This window comes from Aedes albopictus, chromosome 2, assembly GCF_035046485.1.
Source record: "Aedes albopictus strain Foshan chromosome 2, AalbF5, whole genome shotgun sequence".
NCBI lineage: Eukaryota > Metazoa > Arthropoda > Insecta > Diptera > Culicidae > Aedes > Aedes albopictus.
Genome location: NC_085137.1, coordinates 494430568 through 494448446, shown reverse-complemented (window position 1 = coordinate 494448446; position 17879 = coordinate 494430568). Strand labels below are relative to the sequence as shown.

At 37.5% G+C, this 17879-nt stretch overlaps 1 protein-coding gene across 2 annotated transcripts in view; it reads right to left on the bottom strand.

Annotated features, from left to right (window-relative positions):
* The window catches only part of LOC109423361 (glycine receptor subunit alpha-2), a 45326-nt gene extending 28003 nt beyond the window's left edge, over positions 1-17323 (bottom strand). The window contains exons 1-2 of one of the 2 annotated variants that reach the window (XM_029870538.2): positions 16490-17323; positions 9387-9490 (exon numbers count right to left, since the gene is read on the bottom strand). In XM_029870538.2, coding sequence (XP_029726398.1) covers positions 9387-9490; positions 16490-16512 — 127 coding nt within the window. In that variant the 5' untranslated portion in view covers positions 16513-17323. The remainder of the gene's footprint in view (positions 1-9386; positions 9491-16489) is intronic. The other variant, XM_019698342.3, reaches the window with a different exon arrangement.
* Between the last annotated feature and the right edge of the window lie 556 nt (positions 17324-17879).

The following is a 17879-nucleotide window of genomic DNA, read 5'->3' as shown; positions in this document are numbered from 1 at the left end:
AAAGATAGCATCCTAAACAAGCAAAATTACGTAATTATTAAACGGACCCTTTGGCCACATGTATTTTTTGTCAATCCTGACGTTCTAGAAATATCATTCTTTGATTTGAAAATGAAATTTGAAATAAAAATTTGTGATTCTATAGTACGTACGTTTCGATAGTACGTAAACTAAACGAAGCGGTGGTGTACGTACTATCGAGGTATACCTGTATTCCTTCTTTTTGGCATAATAGCTTAAATTCATTCTATAAAATGAGGATGATAGTATGTAACTATACCTAGTTACACGTCTAGTTTTCAGTTAATGAACGTAATACTCGAATGAAATGTCAATAAAGATTATTAGTCATAATCAATTGATTAAAAAAAAACTACTGTGAAAGTACTCATAAAAGTCTAAGCTGAGAAGCAGGCTTTGTAGCAGTTGAGAGTCACCTACAAAAGTAGAAAAAATGTAGTACCAATGAGCTAGTGTTCAAGTTTCTTGCAATCATAATCACAGCTAAATCCGAGCACCTCAAGTGTGCTTTCCTGCACACTTTTATTAGAAATCTAGGTCATGAAATCCTGGCACCTCGTCGTAAAAAATCACTGCATTTATTAGGCATTCTAATTATACGAGGCAAAACGCACAAAAAATAGAGAACGAGCAACCGGAGCCCGTGTTTACTTTATTATTCAAGGTCAAGAAAGCAGTTATTGTTCCAGAAATATGCTGCTAATTACTCTAGGGCCCCCGTCCGTCACAACATTTGACACGTGTTTCAACCAGCCAATCTCAGCACCGAGTAACGGGAAACTTCCTGGCAAGAGTTAATATAGAATCCCATTTTTTATCCATCGCATCGTTTGCTCCTCAGAATCAATCACGCAAAGTCCGCGCTGTCAAGGATTCGCTTACAAATTATTCTCATTATCAATTTCGGCTTCCCCTGCTGCTCCTGTTACCGTCTTACCCGGCCCAGTAAGCATGGAGGGGCATGGCTCGCTCCCACTACTATCGTTTATCGATTCTCGCGAACCTCGGTTGGGCAACAGACGACAGATTTCAACCAACCCGCCGCGCCGCTGGCAGGGCAGTACTAACCGGAGGTGTGGTGCTGCTGAGAGCTGGTGTGCTGTAATAATAAAATTTTAGGATATCTCAAGGTCCTCTTTGGTGTAACTTTTCGGTTTGGTACTGTGACCCCTCCCTCTGCCTGTTTATTTGGACAGGGATGCCATATTCTATTTTTATTATTTTTTTGGGTATCGCTTTTATGAGTTTTGGTATTCGTTTAAAACTACATGAAAATTTTCTTAAAGTAGCACTTGCAAACTTTTATGATGAAATTCTTAAAAAATATATAACCTGAACCACAGATTCCAAAGATATAGACCTCCGAGAGTGCCTATTTTGTATGGAAATCAGAAAAATGTTTTCTTTTTATCTTTCCAATACCGTGTATATATACGTAAAAGTCAATGTATGTACGTTTATATGCTTGTCCATTTAGATTTTTACATATTTGTACGTATGTATGTGCGTATGTACGTATTTATGTTCCGGCCAATGCTGAAAATGTTATTTCGACATATCCGATTTCAACCACCTACAGATCATTTATCATTTTTACATATCAGTTAACGGTGATTAACACAACCAATTATCACCTACAGATCATTTTAGAAGTTGAACCTGAGAACCTGTGCGGCTAGACCAGTTCTATAAGAAAGTCACGGAAAAACCGCTTTTTTCGAATATTTAAGGTAAATGTCACGGACTACCTTCGAAAAAATGTCAATTGATTTTCATGATATTCATTGATGAATATCAATTGACATTTTTCGAAGGTAGTCCGTGACATTTACCTTAAATATTCGAAAAAGAGCGGGTTTTCCGTGATTTTCTTGTAGAACTGGTCCAGTTAGGTGGTTGAAATTGGATATGTCGAAATGACATTTTCAGCACTGGTTCCGGCATTACTTTGGAATGCCTCAATCATTTTCAGCCAAATTTGATATACACATTCCTTTGGTTGTGGAGGGTCGGAAGTTTCGGTGTGATGCCAGTAATCGCTGGCTTGGTTAATCGCTTCACGTTGTTTTAAGTGTACGCGGCAATGAAATCAATCCTATTTTGGTCGTTGCTGCACCATTGAAGAAATAAGAGTACAACTCGGTCGATTATGAAGAACTTGGTGAAATCTTCCTAATTAGAAAACGCCATTTTATTCATACATGGGATATCCACCATACCAAATACACACCAGAAACAAAAATGTAAATTTTCGATTAAGGAAGTGTTAATGTATTTCAGATATCCAATTGATATCCAGATGTATCAATGCGGGGCTTACTGTTTCAGAAAACGACTTCAAGATGTACGTGGAAGTCCTGGCACACTTGAAATGGGTCGTTGGACGTGCACCAGGCAGTAATCGTATAAGATGTTTCATAAGATGATAAAGTGGAGGCCATATGTGTGCATGCCTCCATTTAGGCGCATGTTAAATGTTCGCATATCGCCTCCACTTTTAACATCTTATGGAACATCTTATACGATCACTGGTTCACTGGTCAGTGGAGCTATCACGTTCCATCTCCAGGACTAAAACTGTTTGCGTTCATGGATAAAAGTTAAAAATAGACGCAGACATTTTTCTTCCATAAAAGCATTGCCGGTCAGTGGGAGATGGATTACATACATACATATATACAGTAGGTCAATTTAAAGTTTTGACTTAGGGTGATCCCTCCAGGAACGGTTTTTTTCATAATATTTTTTTATTTTGATTTTTTTCCAAGATGTGAGCTTTGGAGCATTTATAGAGCAAGTAATTTGTAACGCATATTTGTTCTGAACATTGCATGTTGCTAGGTCTTGTCATTCACATGTTAAATATGGGCACGTTTTACTTAAAAACAACAATGTCTTGGAATGTTAATATCTCATGGAGTTGGTACGATAAAAAAGTTCTTTGAGCGGCATTTGGAAGGTCACATATAAAGCCAAGTTTAGAGCAAAAATTACGAGGACTTTTTTTTTTTAATTTTGAATAAATCGACTACTAAAATCCCCTTAAAAAATCGAAAAACTACATATAGCTCATACAATTTTAAAGATAGAGTCAAATTGTCTGGAAACAATGTAGGTTTTTACCATACCTACAAGTTTTCCATACACGAGTTTTCTGTAAAACGTGAAACAAAAGCTTGAAATTGATAGTTTGAATCAGGATGGCGGCCACGGAATGGTGACTAGGATATTATGCAATATATGCATCTATTGATCGGGCTCGATGCGTAGAAGTCAAAAGTCAATATTTTACGCCATTTTGAAACCCAAGATGGTGGACTATAACCCAAAATGGCGCCCACGGAATCGTGGTTTGAGAAATATCGGGCTTGGAAAACAAAAGGGTGAAGGGTAGGGTAGGTAGAGAGTCAGGGAAGATGGTAGATTAGAGGGTAGGGTAACCGGTTTTTGGTAGAGAGAGTTGAGATAGAGAGTAGAGAAAGCGATAAAGTAGAGGGTAGAGACTAGGGTAAATAATTGAGATGAGATTAGATGAACTTTCACTCAAGAATATTCCCAGGATTCCTCCCGGGACTCCTTCAGATGTTCCTACCGGAATTCCTGTAGGGATTGTTGCTGATATCTATTAAGGAATTTCTGCAGGTATTGCTGATCCAGAAAGGTTTCCTTTAGTTATTCGATTCGGCATCACTTCCGGGATTCCTGCTGTAAATTCCTTAAGAGATTCCTGACGGAATATGAAAGAATATAGATATCTGTCAAGATTTCTTCAGGCAAATCTAGATTTTTTATGTATTCGTGCCGGATTTTCTGGTGTGATTTCTTTAGAAATTCATCCCAAGTTTTTTCAGGGATTTCTTTAAAAAATCTTTCCGGGATTTCTTCTATAGTTCTTTCAGGGATTGCTGTTCAGCTTCCAGCTTGAGGAAATACTGAAAGAATTCTTGCTGAAGCTCTAGCTGACATTTCCTCATGGATTCTTGCTGGGGTTACTTCACAGATTCTTCCTGGTATTCTTTCAAAGATTTCTATCGAGATATATTCGGAGAATCCTTGTGGAATTCTTTCAGGTATACGTACCGGGATTCCTGCTGGTATTCTTGAAGGATTCTTTCCGGTATTTTTAAGGGATTCCTCTCGAGTTTTTTCCCTGGATTTCTCCAGTAATTTCTCCCGGGATTTCTTCTGCGTTTTTAAGTATTGTCAATTTATAAAACGGACAACTTGCTTGTGCGATATCTTTTTTTTTATTTTCAATAAAATCATTATCAGTTTCTTGAATAACTTTCTAAAGCTATTCTCAAATGTAGGAAAAATAAAACATTAAGCAAAATGTTCTTTATTGTGTAACTGAAGCGGTTTTCGTAAAACATCAATAAAAACCCATTTCTCAAAATTCGACATAACTTTCCACGTACTTTCAATGTATTGGAATCTTAAACTATTCTACTAAAGGTAAAGCTCAATAGTTGGTCAGTAATAATGCACCAAACAGTCTCCAGCCTGATATAGTGAATTGCCTTATTTTCATAGAAATTATTAAAAAATGTTCATTTATGTTCTGTGTCGCAATAGCATCACGGATTCGGCTAAAAATTTGTCCAGAGTAGTAAAATATTGCTCTCTGAATGACAAGAAAAATTTACTTATAATTGCACTTTTCATCAAAAATTTAATCCATAAAGATGGGCATATTGAAAAGTTTCATACTTTTAGCTCCATTGATGCAGATTTTCGACTCTAGTGAATCTTGTTATTATTTTTTTTCAACAAAGTTGGTCCTATGATATGGTACACCTTATTTTTATTTCCAACATCATTGTTATGCAAAATTTGCATTAGGTTGTATTGTTACTTGGAAGAACCTTCAAAGAACGAAACTGTTTTGATTACTGTGTCTGTAATAGCGCACAGTAACCAAACCAGCAATGCTATTAAGAAGCAGTTTTACGCATTTACAACCACATTATTCCCACTTTCGACTGTTTCCATAAAAAAATTGATTATTTAATTTTTCATGCCCTTTTTGCTTTACAATTGAATTTTATTCAAAAAATCGAATCTTACTTGAGACTTTAATATCTCTACACTTAATTTTTCAATTGAGTTTAAATTTTGCCAGAATGTTTATTACTCATGCTGCTGCGGCATGGCACATACTCGTCTGGTATTAAAAACGATATTCCATATGTGAACAGTAATTTTATATATACCTTCATTTTTCAGCAAAAAAATAAAACTATTTTTATTCGATTCAAAAATGATTACTATAATGAAAGATTATGTAGTGAACAACGATGCAAGGGTGGTTAAATTTGACCTACGCGTCTTCTTTTTATAGCCTTGTAAAGTTGTCCGTTTTATAAATTGAACAGTCCTTAGGGATTCCTGTCGAGTGAAAACTGTAGGCACCCACACTGGTTCTTCAACTTTGACGATTTCTGTGGCCCAAACCGCTGGATGAAAACATTTCAAATTTAGACCACAACATTTCCTATATTTACTGACGCTGCAGTGAAATTTTTATGAATCTACTTAAATTTTTCACTGAAATACGGATTTTTGGAAAAAGTATGTCCATAAATGGATTTTTTCATATATGGTGTTATAACTCAAAATGCCCCGTAACGTGGGTAGATCACCTTAGAATGGTGCGTTGCGGCATAAGATCTACCACCACATCAAATTTCGATATTGTTAATGTTTTCATGCCTAAAGTGGCCGATCTGTGGTAAGCAGACATTCCAGGATCGAGATTTGATGTGTTTTTTTTTATTGTTTTGTTACTAATCCACATTTTATTTCAGGAGTAATCAGGTAAATGTATCGCATATTTTATAAATGCTTATTAATCATGATTATGATTCATACAAATGTATAACAAAACATAAACATCACACACTCGCATACACTACATATACATATCTCATCATATATTGGGAAAGGGAGGGACCACCAGGGCACCCGATTGAAACGATTTGGACAGGAGCTTGGAACTGCCTCCTCCTTGTTGTTAACATTTCGTGGATTGAGGGCGGGCTCTTCGACCCCATCTATTGGGAGTATTCTGTCAATCGAGGGCTTGATTTTGCAGTTGTTCGTGAGATCTTTCTTCTGGAAGGAGATTCTTTTCCCCTGACGCGGCTTTCGCACAAGTGTCTCTGCTTGTGGGTCCGCACAACCCTTTTTGGCCCTTCATACAGGAGAATGACTGACCACTAACAACAGCACAATCTTGATCAAATCGCTTTTCAGATTATTCCAGTGCTATAGGCAGCTGCCTAGCTACAATAGATGGTAGAACAATATCATCATCATCATCATATGGTGTTATAACTCAAAATATATAATTTCTATCAATTTGAAATTTCGACCATACATTATCAATATATTGGTGATGAAGTGGTAAAATTTTCAGCCAAAAATATTGATAATTGCCAAAGTTACAGCAGATTGAACATGACGGATTTTAGGAGAAAAAATCAGCTCGGCTTTTTTTGCTACTGAGTGTAAATGTGTATGGAAATCTATTTTGAAAATATTGCTTCATTATTAATTTAAAAAAAAAAATGAAAATCCCAAAAACTGAGGAAATGCATCCAGTTTCGCTTTAATAGACAACTACATAGTTGGTAAAAATTTGAATAAAAAAATTGAGATCTTTTGATACATACGAAAGTTACAGCTAGTAGAACATTTATTGAAAAGTGAACATTTATGCAGTTCTGATCATTTTGTCTATCTCCTGTTTATTCTAAATATCTTCCGGGGTTTTGCTTGCAAATCTTCTGTGATTTCTTGCAAAAATCTGACTATGAATTCTCACGGAAGCTCACCGCTTTATTCAAAACATCATCCCGAGATTCTTCACAGCACTCTTTCTGGAATTCATCTCAGAATGTCTCACTGAGGTTTTTGATTCATTCTCGAATACGTCTCGGCGTTTATCTGCAATTCCTTCAGGAATTTCTTTCGAGATTCCTTTTGGGATTGCTCTTGGAATTCATCCTAAAATTTTGGAGATATTTGTCTCTGGATTCCAGATTCCTTCTGGAATTATTTTCTCACTCTAAATCATTTGGAAATTTCTCCTAGTATTCCTGTCAGGTTTCCTACCATACTTGCTCTCAGCATACCTCAGGACAGTACCAAAAGGAATTTTGGTAGAGAATTGGGACACATCCACTTATCTTTTTTTCAGAAAGTTGTGGAAGTAATTTTAGGGAAACATCAATAGAAATCCTGGTAAGGACTTTCTTGAATAATTTCGGAAGCAAATCCGGGTAAAATCAAAAATGCAAAAATGACGGCACGACCTCTGGTTAGAAATCGTAAAACATACGGGAGGTGCTTTGGAAAAAATCCTTGATTTAATCCAGGGAGGGGCTGACATGAATCCCGGGATATATTCTAAAAAAAATCTTATTAACTTATAACTTTACCTAAAAGATCCCAGAGCTTATGGAGATATCGTGGAAAAACCAAAAAAAAAAAAACAAAACAGAAGAAACCGTAAGAAAACGACAGCAGAATCTCATCAAAACTTCTGGAGAAATGCTCTGTATGCCAGATACACCATTAGAAAAAAAAAAATCTGGGATAAGCTCTGCAGAAATCTCGGGAAATCTCTGTGGGAAAAACCCTGAAGCAGATTTCTGGGATAATTTTAGAAACAAAAATGTCTGGAGAAACTCCTGCAGAAATCACGGAAGAAAATCTTAGTCGAATACCGACCGGGAGAACATTTTTGGAAAGTTTTAGGATGAACCTTTTATGAAAAATTCCTAAAACTCCAGTTTTCTATTATTCATTGGACAGTGTCGGAGAAAACAATAAGACCACCAGCCATTTTCATACAAAATGACCAAGTTTGACGATGTTATGCTCGGTTTCCAGTGAACCGATTTGGCTCAAATTTTGACAGTCGCCATAGAGTTACTTGAATTTTAATTTGTATTTAATTGAGTTATGTTCACTACATCAAAAGTTACATATATACGAAACGACAAAATAAAAGGACCACTTTCAGATGTTCATTACCAAAGGATATATGAGAGTATCTGACGCTTGATGATTGATAAACAAGGAATAAAATTAAGGATGTCATTTAAACTTGGGGACATTTTTATTAAATTGACCACAAATAACCATAATAAAAAACTGGTGATATTGTTTTGTCGCACCGTACATCTGTAGCTTTGGAAGTAGTGAACAGAACTTAATCAATTTAATACAAATTAAAATTCCCGTAATTCCGGATGCCCCGAATTCCGGCCAAATCGGCTTACTAGAAACCAAGTACCGAATCGCCATACGTGGCCTTTTTGTATGAAATAGGACCGATGGTTTTATTGTTTTGCCCGACACTGTATGTATTACACGGTCGAGGCTTTAGAAACTTCATCCGGACAGATTCAGACATATGAATATTCTCTGCTGGTTGGGTATGTCCACACATCCTTTCTCCTCTGTAGATTCGGGAAGTGATTCGTTGTTAAACGGTGCCGACCTACGATGCTCGCTGAATAATCCACCTTTATAACCATGGACGGCGAAACCTACGTGAAATTTGGCTACAAATCCTTGCCGAGGGTCACAACTTTATACGATGTGGAAAGGGGAAGTATTGAACCAGTCTGAAACATTCATTGTAGTCGACAAGTGTGGTAAGAAATTTATAGATAAGATTTCGCAACTCTTCATCGCAACAGCTTCGATGAACAGAGAGTGCTTACAAAAACGATTCCTGTCCATGAATCCAAGCAATAAGGCCTTCTGGTCTAATCTTGCGTCGCGTCTTTTCATTATGCAAAATCAACGATATACCTACCTCCTAGATGTTTCTTTCGTTCCAAAGGACATGAAACCTCCTATTCAATTGCCGCAAATCCGAAAAATTGAAGAATTTTAAGCATTGGCGTAGGCCTTCGAACACTGTCATGATGTACCAATCTATTATTAACAGTGTACGCAATAAATATTAAACTTCCAACATTGTTGTATTATTTTTAATAAAACTTTGTGTGTTCATATTTTCTAGGGTAGTAAGCATGACATTTTGATATTCTGTCATTCCGTCACCTTTTTGTGAACTTCTAAATAGCTCGCTATCTTATTTTGAAATGTGATGTTTGTTTCAAACATTTGGAATATCTGGCATCACTGTTATTAGCAATTATGTTTTTAAGGATTCACGCGATTCGTGGATTACTTTTCTCCCGGTGGACAACCTACAGAAACGCAACGGCTCCGCTACAGTCCTACTATGATGGGGATCGCGAAAAAGGTAAAGTCGGTGGTGGTGGTGATGGGTGATGAATGACCCAATCACCACGTTGGACTGGACATTGGACATACACACTCACCTGGTTTGACATTCTTATCGTACGCCGAAACGTTTTCTGGAAGTCGATGGATTAGTGCTCCTGTTACTGCGTAAATCCACACCGTTGATGATAGGTAGAAGACACTGCAAGAGAAAACGGATTCCATTCACACACGAAAGCACGCACAAGCGAAGGTCCCCTAGATAATTGCGATATTCTTTTCTTCTAATTTGAATTTGAGTTGAGATTCGTTGAATATAAGCTTTGAGTTTGAGCACTGTCTCTATACGTGTAGATATGTACGTCGCACAGCCCGTATTACGTGATGGTCATTTTCATGCTCGCAAGGTTCGTGTTTGTTCCTAGTTTTCCCGCTCGAATCACGTTATGTAGGGTTTTGTACCATTTGGGCAGGTGTACCTATTTTGGGCACTTGACGCCATAACTAAGTCAATTTCAAACCGATTGATTTGAATTTTTGTACAGAGTTAGATACTGTACGTGCCTAACTCTATACAAAATTTCAAATCAATCGGTTTGAAATTGACTTATTTATAGCGGCAAGTGTCCAGAATAGGTACACCTGCCCAAATGGTACAAGACCCTATGTTCTTCGGGGTAGCAAAAAAAAGTATAATAACATTGTAAGCATCGCGGCAAGAACTAGAACCATCTCCCGTGAAGAAAAGGCCACATGTTGGTTCCTCGCTCCAGCTATCGGGTGTTTCTTCAATGTCATGCAATGCGGGCTTTATTCGGTGAGGGCGGACCGGGGGTCCAGTTTCGCCGTGGTGTAGGAGGGCTGTAATTATTTAACGTGAAATTTCCAAAGCCGTGGCACCCGTCTGGGGGTGACGCTATCGTAATTTCGTTGACTTCTTGTCCTGCAGCCAGGAGTGATACTTTCCAAATGATTGGAGCACTAGAGTCGACGCGACCATTTTGATTTCGAACGAATTTGATAGCAGTTTTCGTCGTGCAGACTACATTATACAATTTACACTATTAGCAGCAATTTTATTCTACTTTTTGGTGTGACATTTTAACTGGAACAGAGCCTGCTTTTCAATGGTGTGGTGTTTTGTGGACACTACCACTGAAAGGTTTCTTTTGATTCCACTAAAAAAATATATGATTTCTAAGATTTCTTTGTCAATTAACGATTTTTGCATTCGTATATAGTATGTTACACTGATAGCTCCCTTCTCGAAGATCGAGCAGATGCTGGTGTCCACTCTCGTGAGCTACGGCTACATCAGTCTTACTGACTTGGTAGACACTACATCGTTTCAGACTGATATCTTTGCTCTTATGTGCGGAGTGCAATCAGCAATCAGCACGTATAGCAGCACGTAATGGGCAAAGTCATATACCGTGATTTCGGGTGAAATCGATCACTTTTCGCAGTTTTTGGCGAATAATTTTTGAATATTTATCAATATGGTTAAATTCAATGCTTTAAAACAAGTACGACCATGGTTTTTATTAGTCAACGCGGTTGAAAATTCTACTGCAAATCATTTTGTTACAAAAAATATCATTTTAAATAAAAAAAAAATACTTTCGGGGTGAAATTGATCAGTCAGTGAAATGTTGTTGTAAGTGCTGACAATTTTTTTTTTGCAACTCGGTACTATAAATACTTAATTTATACTTGCCGTTTTGGCACCAAAACAGACTGCTTTTTCGCACTATATCAGACAGTTGCATTATGGTTCATAATGCAACTCTTTTCGGTTGCATTATGAACCATAGCACTTTTCGTATTTATCCCCGTTGGATAAATGTACGGCTCGTGCTGTAAAAATCATCATATTGCAACTCGTTGCATTAATAACTATTTCCTCCTGAAAAACCACCCCGGAATGCGAAAAGCTATGCAAAACTTTTACAAGTTTACTAAATTAATAATTATTTAAGTTTGAAGTTTAATAAATCTTAAGAAAACACCTAAAATTAAGCAATTTTCATACTAAATATGTTATAACTTCCGTAAAAGTACAACTTTATGTATAATTTTAATATTTATAGAACTTTTGATGACGAAATCGAGCTTAGTGAATATTTGGCAGCTAGAAACATTCATTCTAATATTCATTGCATGTGCGCTACAGCTACGGTAACAAAAGATTAAAAGTGTCTTTGAAGTTCGCCTAACAAGCAGTTTCGAAAAGTATTGAATTTTATACAGAAACTAGCTGTCCCCGGCAAACTTTGTCTTGCCTACTGCGTTTTTTGACGTTGCGGTTGCATGTCCCTAGCCAAGCGCCCAAATTCCCGTTCAAAATGTATGAAAACCCGATTTTCAAAAACTCTCATTTTTCCCATGTTTTTGGCCTCATAAACCTTCCTTGGGTGAAAACTAACAGAACAAAACTTAGACGACCCAAATCGGACCATCCGTTCGTAATTTATGCGCGGTCCCACGTATGCCACTGCATTTTTATATATAGATAGATACAGGGGATACTCAAAATAACTGGGATAGGTAAAATTTTCACTTTTCGAAAAATATTCAACTAGCTGTAACTTTTCGAAAAGCGCATAAAATTTTCTCAAATTTTTACTGTAAGTTCATCAATTAGGTGTGTATCAGTGGTCCAATTTTGGAAGAGATCGGGCTATTCTTCACAAAGTTAGGAAGATTCTAGAAAAAGATATAATTATCATATTGCCAACTTTGAGCTGTTATATCTCCGGATCCAATGAACCGAATGCAATGAAATTTTGATCATTTATGACTCATATAATGAACTTGGAAAAACATTCGACTTAATTTGAAATTATTAATAAGAAAAAAAGTTAGTGATTTCATTTATTCTAGGTTTCTTTTAGTAAATATATTTATTTTTCATATTCATCCCATTACTTTTTCAATTTGATGCCGGCCATTTGGTTGCTTTTCTTCGAAACATAAATATATTCAAGTCAATTAGAGGAAATTTAAATGAATTATAATTACTATCTCGAATTTTGAAACGATGATGAAGTTTTGGATAAATTGATGTTATATTAGAAAAATAATCTAATCGTTATAGTTTTCTTTCGTGTGAAGAATTTTTAGTTGAGTCAAAAGTTTTAAATAGCTCATTATATGAGTCATAAATGATCAAAATTTCATTGCATTCGGTTCATTGGATCCGGTAATATAACAGCTCTATGTTGGCTATAGGATAATTATACCTTTTTCTAGAATCTTCCTAACTTCGTCAAGAATAGCCCCATCTTTTCCAAAATTGGACCACTGATACACACCTAATTGATGAACTAACAGTAAAAATTTGAGAAAATTTTATGCCTGTTTCGAAAAGTTACAGCTAGTTGAATATTTTTTGAAAAGTGAAAATTTTACCTGTCCCAGTTATTTTGAGTATCCCCTGTAGATATGTGAATAATTGGCTGTCAAACATGTAAACTCATCATTCAATAACCCTTGAGCCAGATGATGGACATTTTTTTACAAAATGTTTTAACCCTCTAATACCCAAATTTTTGATTTTGATCTAAGTATCATTTTTCGTCATCTAAAATCGATTTAAACATGTTTTGGAAGATGATTCTTTTTAATTCTCGATTTCGTGAATTTCAGTTTTTGATTTTTCTAATTTTTATTTTTGAACATCCCCACACTTTTATATTTTTCCTGGAAGCCAATTTGGGGAACGGATTTTTTGAGATGAAAACATTTTGAGATTTTATGATTATTGTTGAAATATTATTATTTTAAATTTTTTTCACAGAGAATTTTATTTTCCGTGTTATTTTAAGGAAAATAATTTTAGAGTGTATTCGATTCCCTTAAACTATTAAACAAGGATAGAATGATTTGGGAAAAATTTAAAATATGTTAATTGTAGCGTTTCAATACAAATAAACAATGACTTCTAAAAGGTGACTAAAACATCAATTTTTCAATGATTTTCAAAAAATGTAAATACGTTTTATGATACACCAAAAACCATTTTGAGATATACAAAACAGTCCTAAATATCAGCCAAAAATATAAAAATTTTGATTTTCCACGAAACAAAAATTACAAAAATGATCAAACTATACCCCGTCTAAAGGCGGGATTGGGTATTAGAGGGTTAAGTTTGAAGCGTTATTTTAACAAATAAAATGACTCTCACGTTGATCAATTTCACCCCACTGATCAATTACACCCGAAATCACGGTACTACTGTTCAGATAGCTAGGCTGATATTAAAGCACTTGCTTCGGCCAACTCTAGGCCAAAGTTAGTTATTGCACGTTCTCCTCCGAGAGACTGATACTCCGCTGATGGTAACGAACTTCCGCTCACCGTAAGTGACAACAAACAGGCTTGTTTCTTCAACACTGGATTTCCCTTTTTTTATTATTATTTTTAAATCAAATGAAAGTAGTTCTTTCAATCGTCAATAAGCCATTTTACGAGACGTTTCAGAACAGCTGATCGCAGCAGTGGCGTCAACTGACAGAAGTCCACGCACGTTTGTTTTGCTGGAATCTCGTGTAATTTTTGGAAAGGTACTTGTTCGACAAATTGGAGATATGAGAAATTGGTGCCAAAAAAGGCTCAAAAGCAGTCGCAGAAGCAATACAAATCTCATAAATTAATCAGGTATTTTTTTCGTTGCGATTGACTCGTTAACTTACCGAAAAGAATATAAATAAAAATTTCTAATTATTGCTTAGCCAGTTTCAAAAACTACGCTTGACTTGCGCGCAGTCATTAACCATCATCAACCGGATGATGATTGAAAACGTAAACATCAGAGCGCGGAGTTCTGTCATTTGACTAGCCTCATAAAATAGACTATGGAAACAGTATGCCGTCGTTATAGCCCAGTCCGATTGTCATCGTATTCATCGATGACGTGACTGCTTGGCGGCGTTGCTGATGCTTCTTTGTTTCGCACTAACACGCATATGCACTCATTTCAACATCGAATGATTAATTATTCCTTTGCTATAGCTCACTTTTAGTCAATCTTAAAACCGACAAATCTGTTCAATGTTTTTTTTTCTTATTAACGGAATTTTTAACTCGGAGCTAGTTCATCTCGGGACTCATGCCCTACATTCCTTCCGAAGGAAGAACTCACCTTTGGTGAGATTGTCGGCAGTGGGATTTGGTCCCAGGTCCTCGGCGTGATATTCATGTGCTTTAACCATCACATCAGGTCCGCTCCACTGTGTAAAGTTAGTTTACTTATGTTGCACATTAATCAGTTACTCTACAGTTCTTACAAAAGTGTAGCAAACATGCGTTTTTGAGATTTTGAAACTTAATTAATTAATTAGTTATAAATTTTCGCGGCTTAACTTGCCTAGTGGAACTTTTACTTAACTCAAAAGCTAGACTCAAATACTGCCGTGAGTGAAAAATGGACAAATTAAAGTGAAATTTGCGAAAAACTTACTTGTCCTCTCGGTGAGACTAGAACTCACGACTACTATTCACTAGACAGGCACACACTTAATTTATAATGCCGAATCTCGGTTCACGAATGCCGAGATTTGCACAGCCGAGAAGTCAGCTAAATGATTTCATGAGTACTCAGCTATTAAATGCCGAGAATCAGTATAACACGCCTCGTTGCCAAGTAACGTACTAGTTTGTTAGGTGAACATCGGTTAAAATTCAGAAACCGAGATCCGCACAGCCGAGCTGGGTGAATAGAACTGAGTGTGCACGTTGTGGGCTTCCAACACACTAAAAACAATGCGCTCTCACCTAGGCTTTATATATACAATAGATACGTAGTGTGGATGGACATCTAATTCATCCGAAAGAAGTGCGAGTTGAACCTGAATTCAGGTTAGACACTACATCTTCAAGTCTTCTCGTGGTGAAGTTGGCAATGCGCCTATCTAGTGAGTAGGAGTCGTGAGTTTGAATCTCACCGAGAGGACGAGTAACGTTTTCGCAAATGCCACTCCAATTTGTCCATTTCTCACTCACGCCAATATTTGTAAAGTCCACCTTTTGGACTTTGAAACTTATCGGCAAGCCTCGTTGGATAAATGTACGACTCGAACTGTAAGAATCATCATTTTGCATCTCGTTGCCTGTTTGTGTACTTCGGGGCTTCACGAAAAGCTCGATGTAGGAAACGAGTAATTTTCACCCAACGATCGACAAGACTTGAGATTTTTGACGCAAATTTGTGTAACACTGCATCAACACATTTCAGCAGTTGTGTGCTCAGTAAAACTATTATCTGATGTCCCAACAAAAAATGACGTTTACTAGCTGACTCTCAGCAAAACGTTTGTCGAACATCAGCAAAGAACTGTCAAATTTGCTAAGATCTTAGCTGTGCAAATCTTGGAAGAATGGAAAATGCTATATATCCCGGAAATCTGAATTAAGTGTCTAGACTTTCGTCCATACAAAATTTTCAAAATATGAGTGGACTGTAAACTTTGGTTCAGGATAAGATTTCTAAATTGAGATTCTTCACAGGCTCAGTTGACCTGTCCACCGTAACCGATGATATCTTCAGATTCTCTCTTCACTAACTGGAGACATTGGGAACGCATACGAAATGTCGTCGTCTTTCAGCAGGCGGCACTGGCGTAGAGATGTAAGAGATCATGGTTTGGGGTGAGTGTCACAAAGTGCGATAATTACAACACTTGATGAACCTGAACCCGAATTCCACTCCCAACAAGCTCACAAAATGTGAGTTCTTCCTTCGGAAGGGAAGTAAACCATGGATCCCGAGATTATCTAGCCTAGGGCTAAACATCTCAGATTATTACAGATTAAAAAGACAGTGCTCCAGTATGACCATGCTGAAGTTGTATAAGTTCTGTTCCTGCTTGGTTAAGAGTCTTTTCGTACTGACTGAGTATCATCGTGCATGTCTATGGTCAAACGGCAAAGACATCTTTTATTGTTTTATTGTCGGAGTGCTCATCAAACCCTAAGCTGAAAATCAAGCTTTGTCTCATGTTGGATATCACGCCGAGGAGATGAGGTAGAAGATTTTCTAACAGTGAATAGCTATTGAACTGGAAACAAAAAAAACTGCTAAACACTTCATAACAGAAATTTCGTCGAAGTCGAAAAGGGTCGAGAAACGTTCGAATTGTTTTCACTTGGATATCTATCAATACTTTATTCTGTACACAACCCCCCAGTTAACACTGACCTAAATAAGGGAACTGCATTCATAATCCTGTGCACGCTTGGGTAAGATTCATATTCAAACTACGGCCACTTCTTCGATGCATGCGTTTCTTCCAATGAATACTAGATTAATTCCACGGAAAGACACTGAATTTCGGATTGCTTTGTTCCACGAGGCACTGCACTAAAAATCACGCCAACTTGGACCGCCGACCATCGTTTGGAAGTAGCTTTCGAGCGAGCTTTGAGGCAGTTGGTCGACGACGACGGAAGCAGGTTGCTATGCTTCCTTCAGAACGAGCACTTCGACGCGCTGTATTCGGTTGTGGCTGCAAACAGCAACCCCAGGGTGTAGTAATGTGGTGTTTGTTTTTAATGTTCAGAATCGATAAAACTTTGCCTTTTCCGTCCGGTTCCGCCCCTCGCACTTGGACCCCCTCACCCAGAAAACTTGGAAGCTTTGCTTTTTTGGTGTTTTGATTAGTTGATGAAACGCGAAACTGACAAAAGCTCACTCAATCACAGGCCACCATCATAGGAGGGCATCATCACATTTTCCCACACTGACTGAACCCAAGGCACTTTGGCGCGCAGATTTTGAACGTTTCGCGAAAATTGCACCACCGAACTAAAAATAGACACGCTACCGACGCCACGCCACCAACAACAATCAAGAATAGCGCGCGCAACACCGCGACTTCAACGCGATCAACTCCCGCGATGGAATGGCGAGCTGGCGGCAGGATAACAACATTTGAACCCGCGCGCTGCTGGTCTGGTCTGGTCTGGGCTGGCTGTTGCTGCTGCTGCTACCTAGTCAGTAAGTTTTCCCTACTCTCGTGTTGTGCCGTTACGTTTCCGCGCGCGTGGTCCGTTTGTGGGTACCTAGGTTTTCGTGTTTTCATCACTCCTGAGCTTGCGGCTTATATACTTAGGACCGTCATTGATGGTTTTATGTACAGTAGGGTGAGGCCTGTTTCGTGATTTTTTTTTAAATCGAGATATATTGTGTTCTTTGAGATTCAGGTTGTTTGAGCTAATATATTTCTTGGCATTGCCATTAATACATCTATTTGTTCAACATCACATTTAAGATAAGACATAATCAACAATAGTATGGCATAATACTCAGTTTGTGCCTGCGGTTGCCGCTCTTCATCCTCGGTCAAGCCCTATGCTCCTGCATGTTTCTAGCATGGCCTGCCTTCCGTATCCTTCCGTCTTTGGCCAGCTACTGAATTACAAGGCTCGCCGTAGACTTCAGCGAGCTCAGTACCTCGAAGATATCACCGTCTATCGTGGAACTACTTCCTAGACGAATTCTGTCGTGTTTCAATCCACCACCAGCCCAACATCCTATATTATTTGACTACGAAATCAATGGAATAGTACTGCAAAGAGTTCTAAAAGTT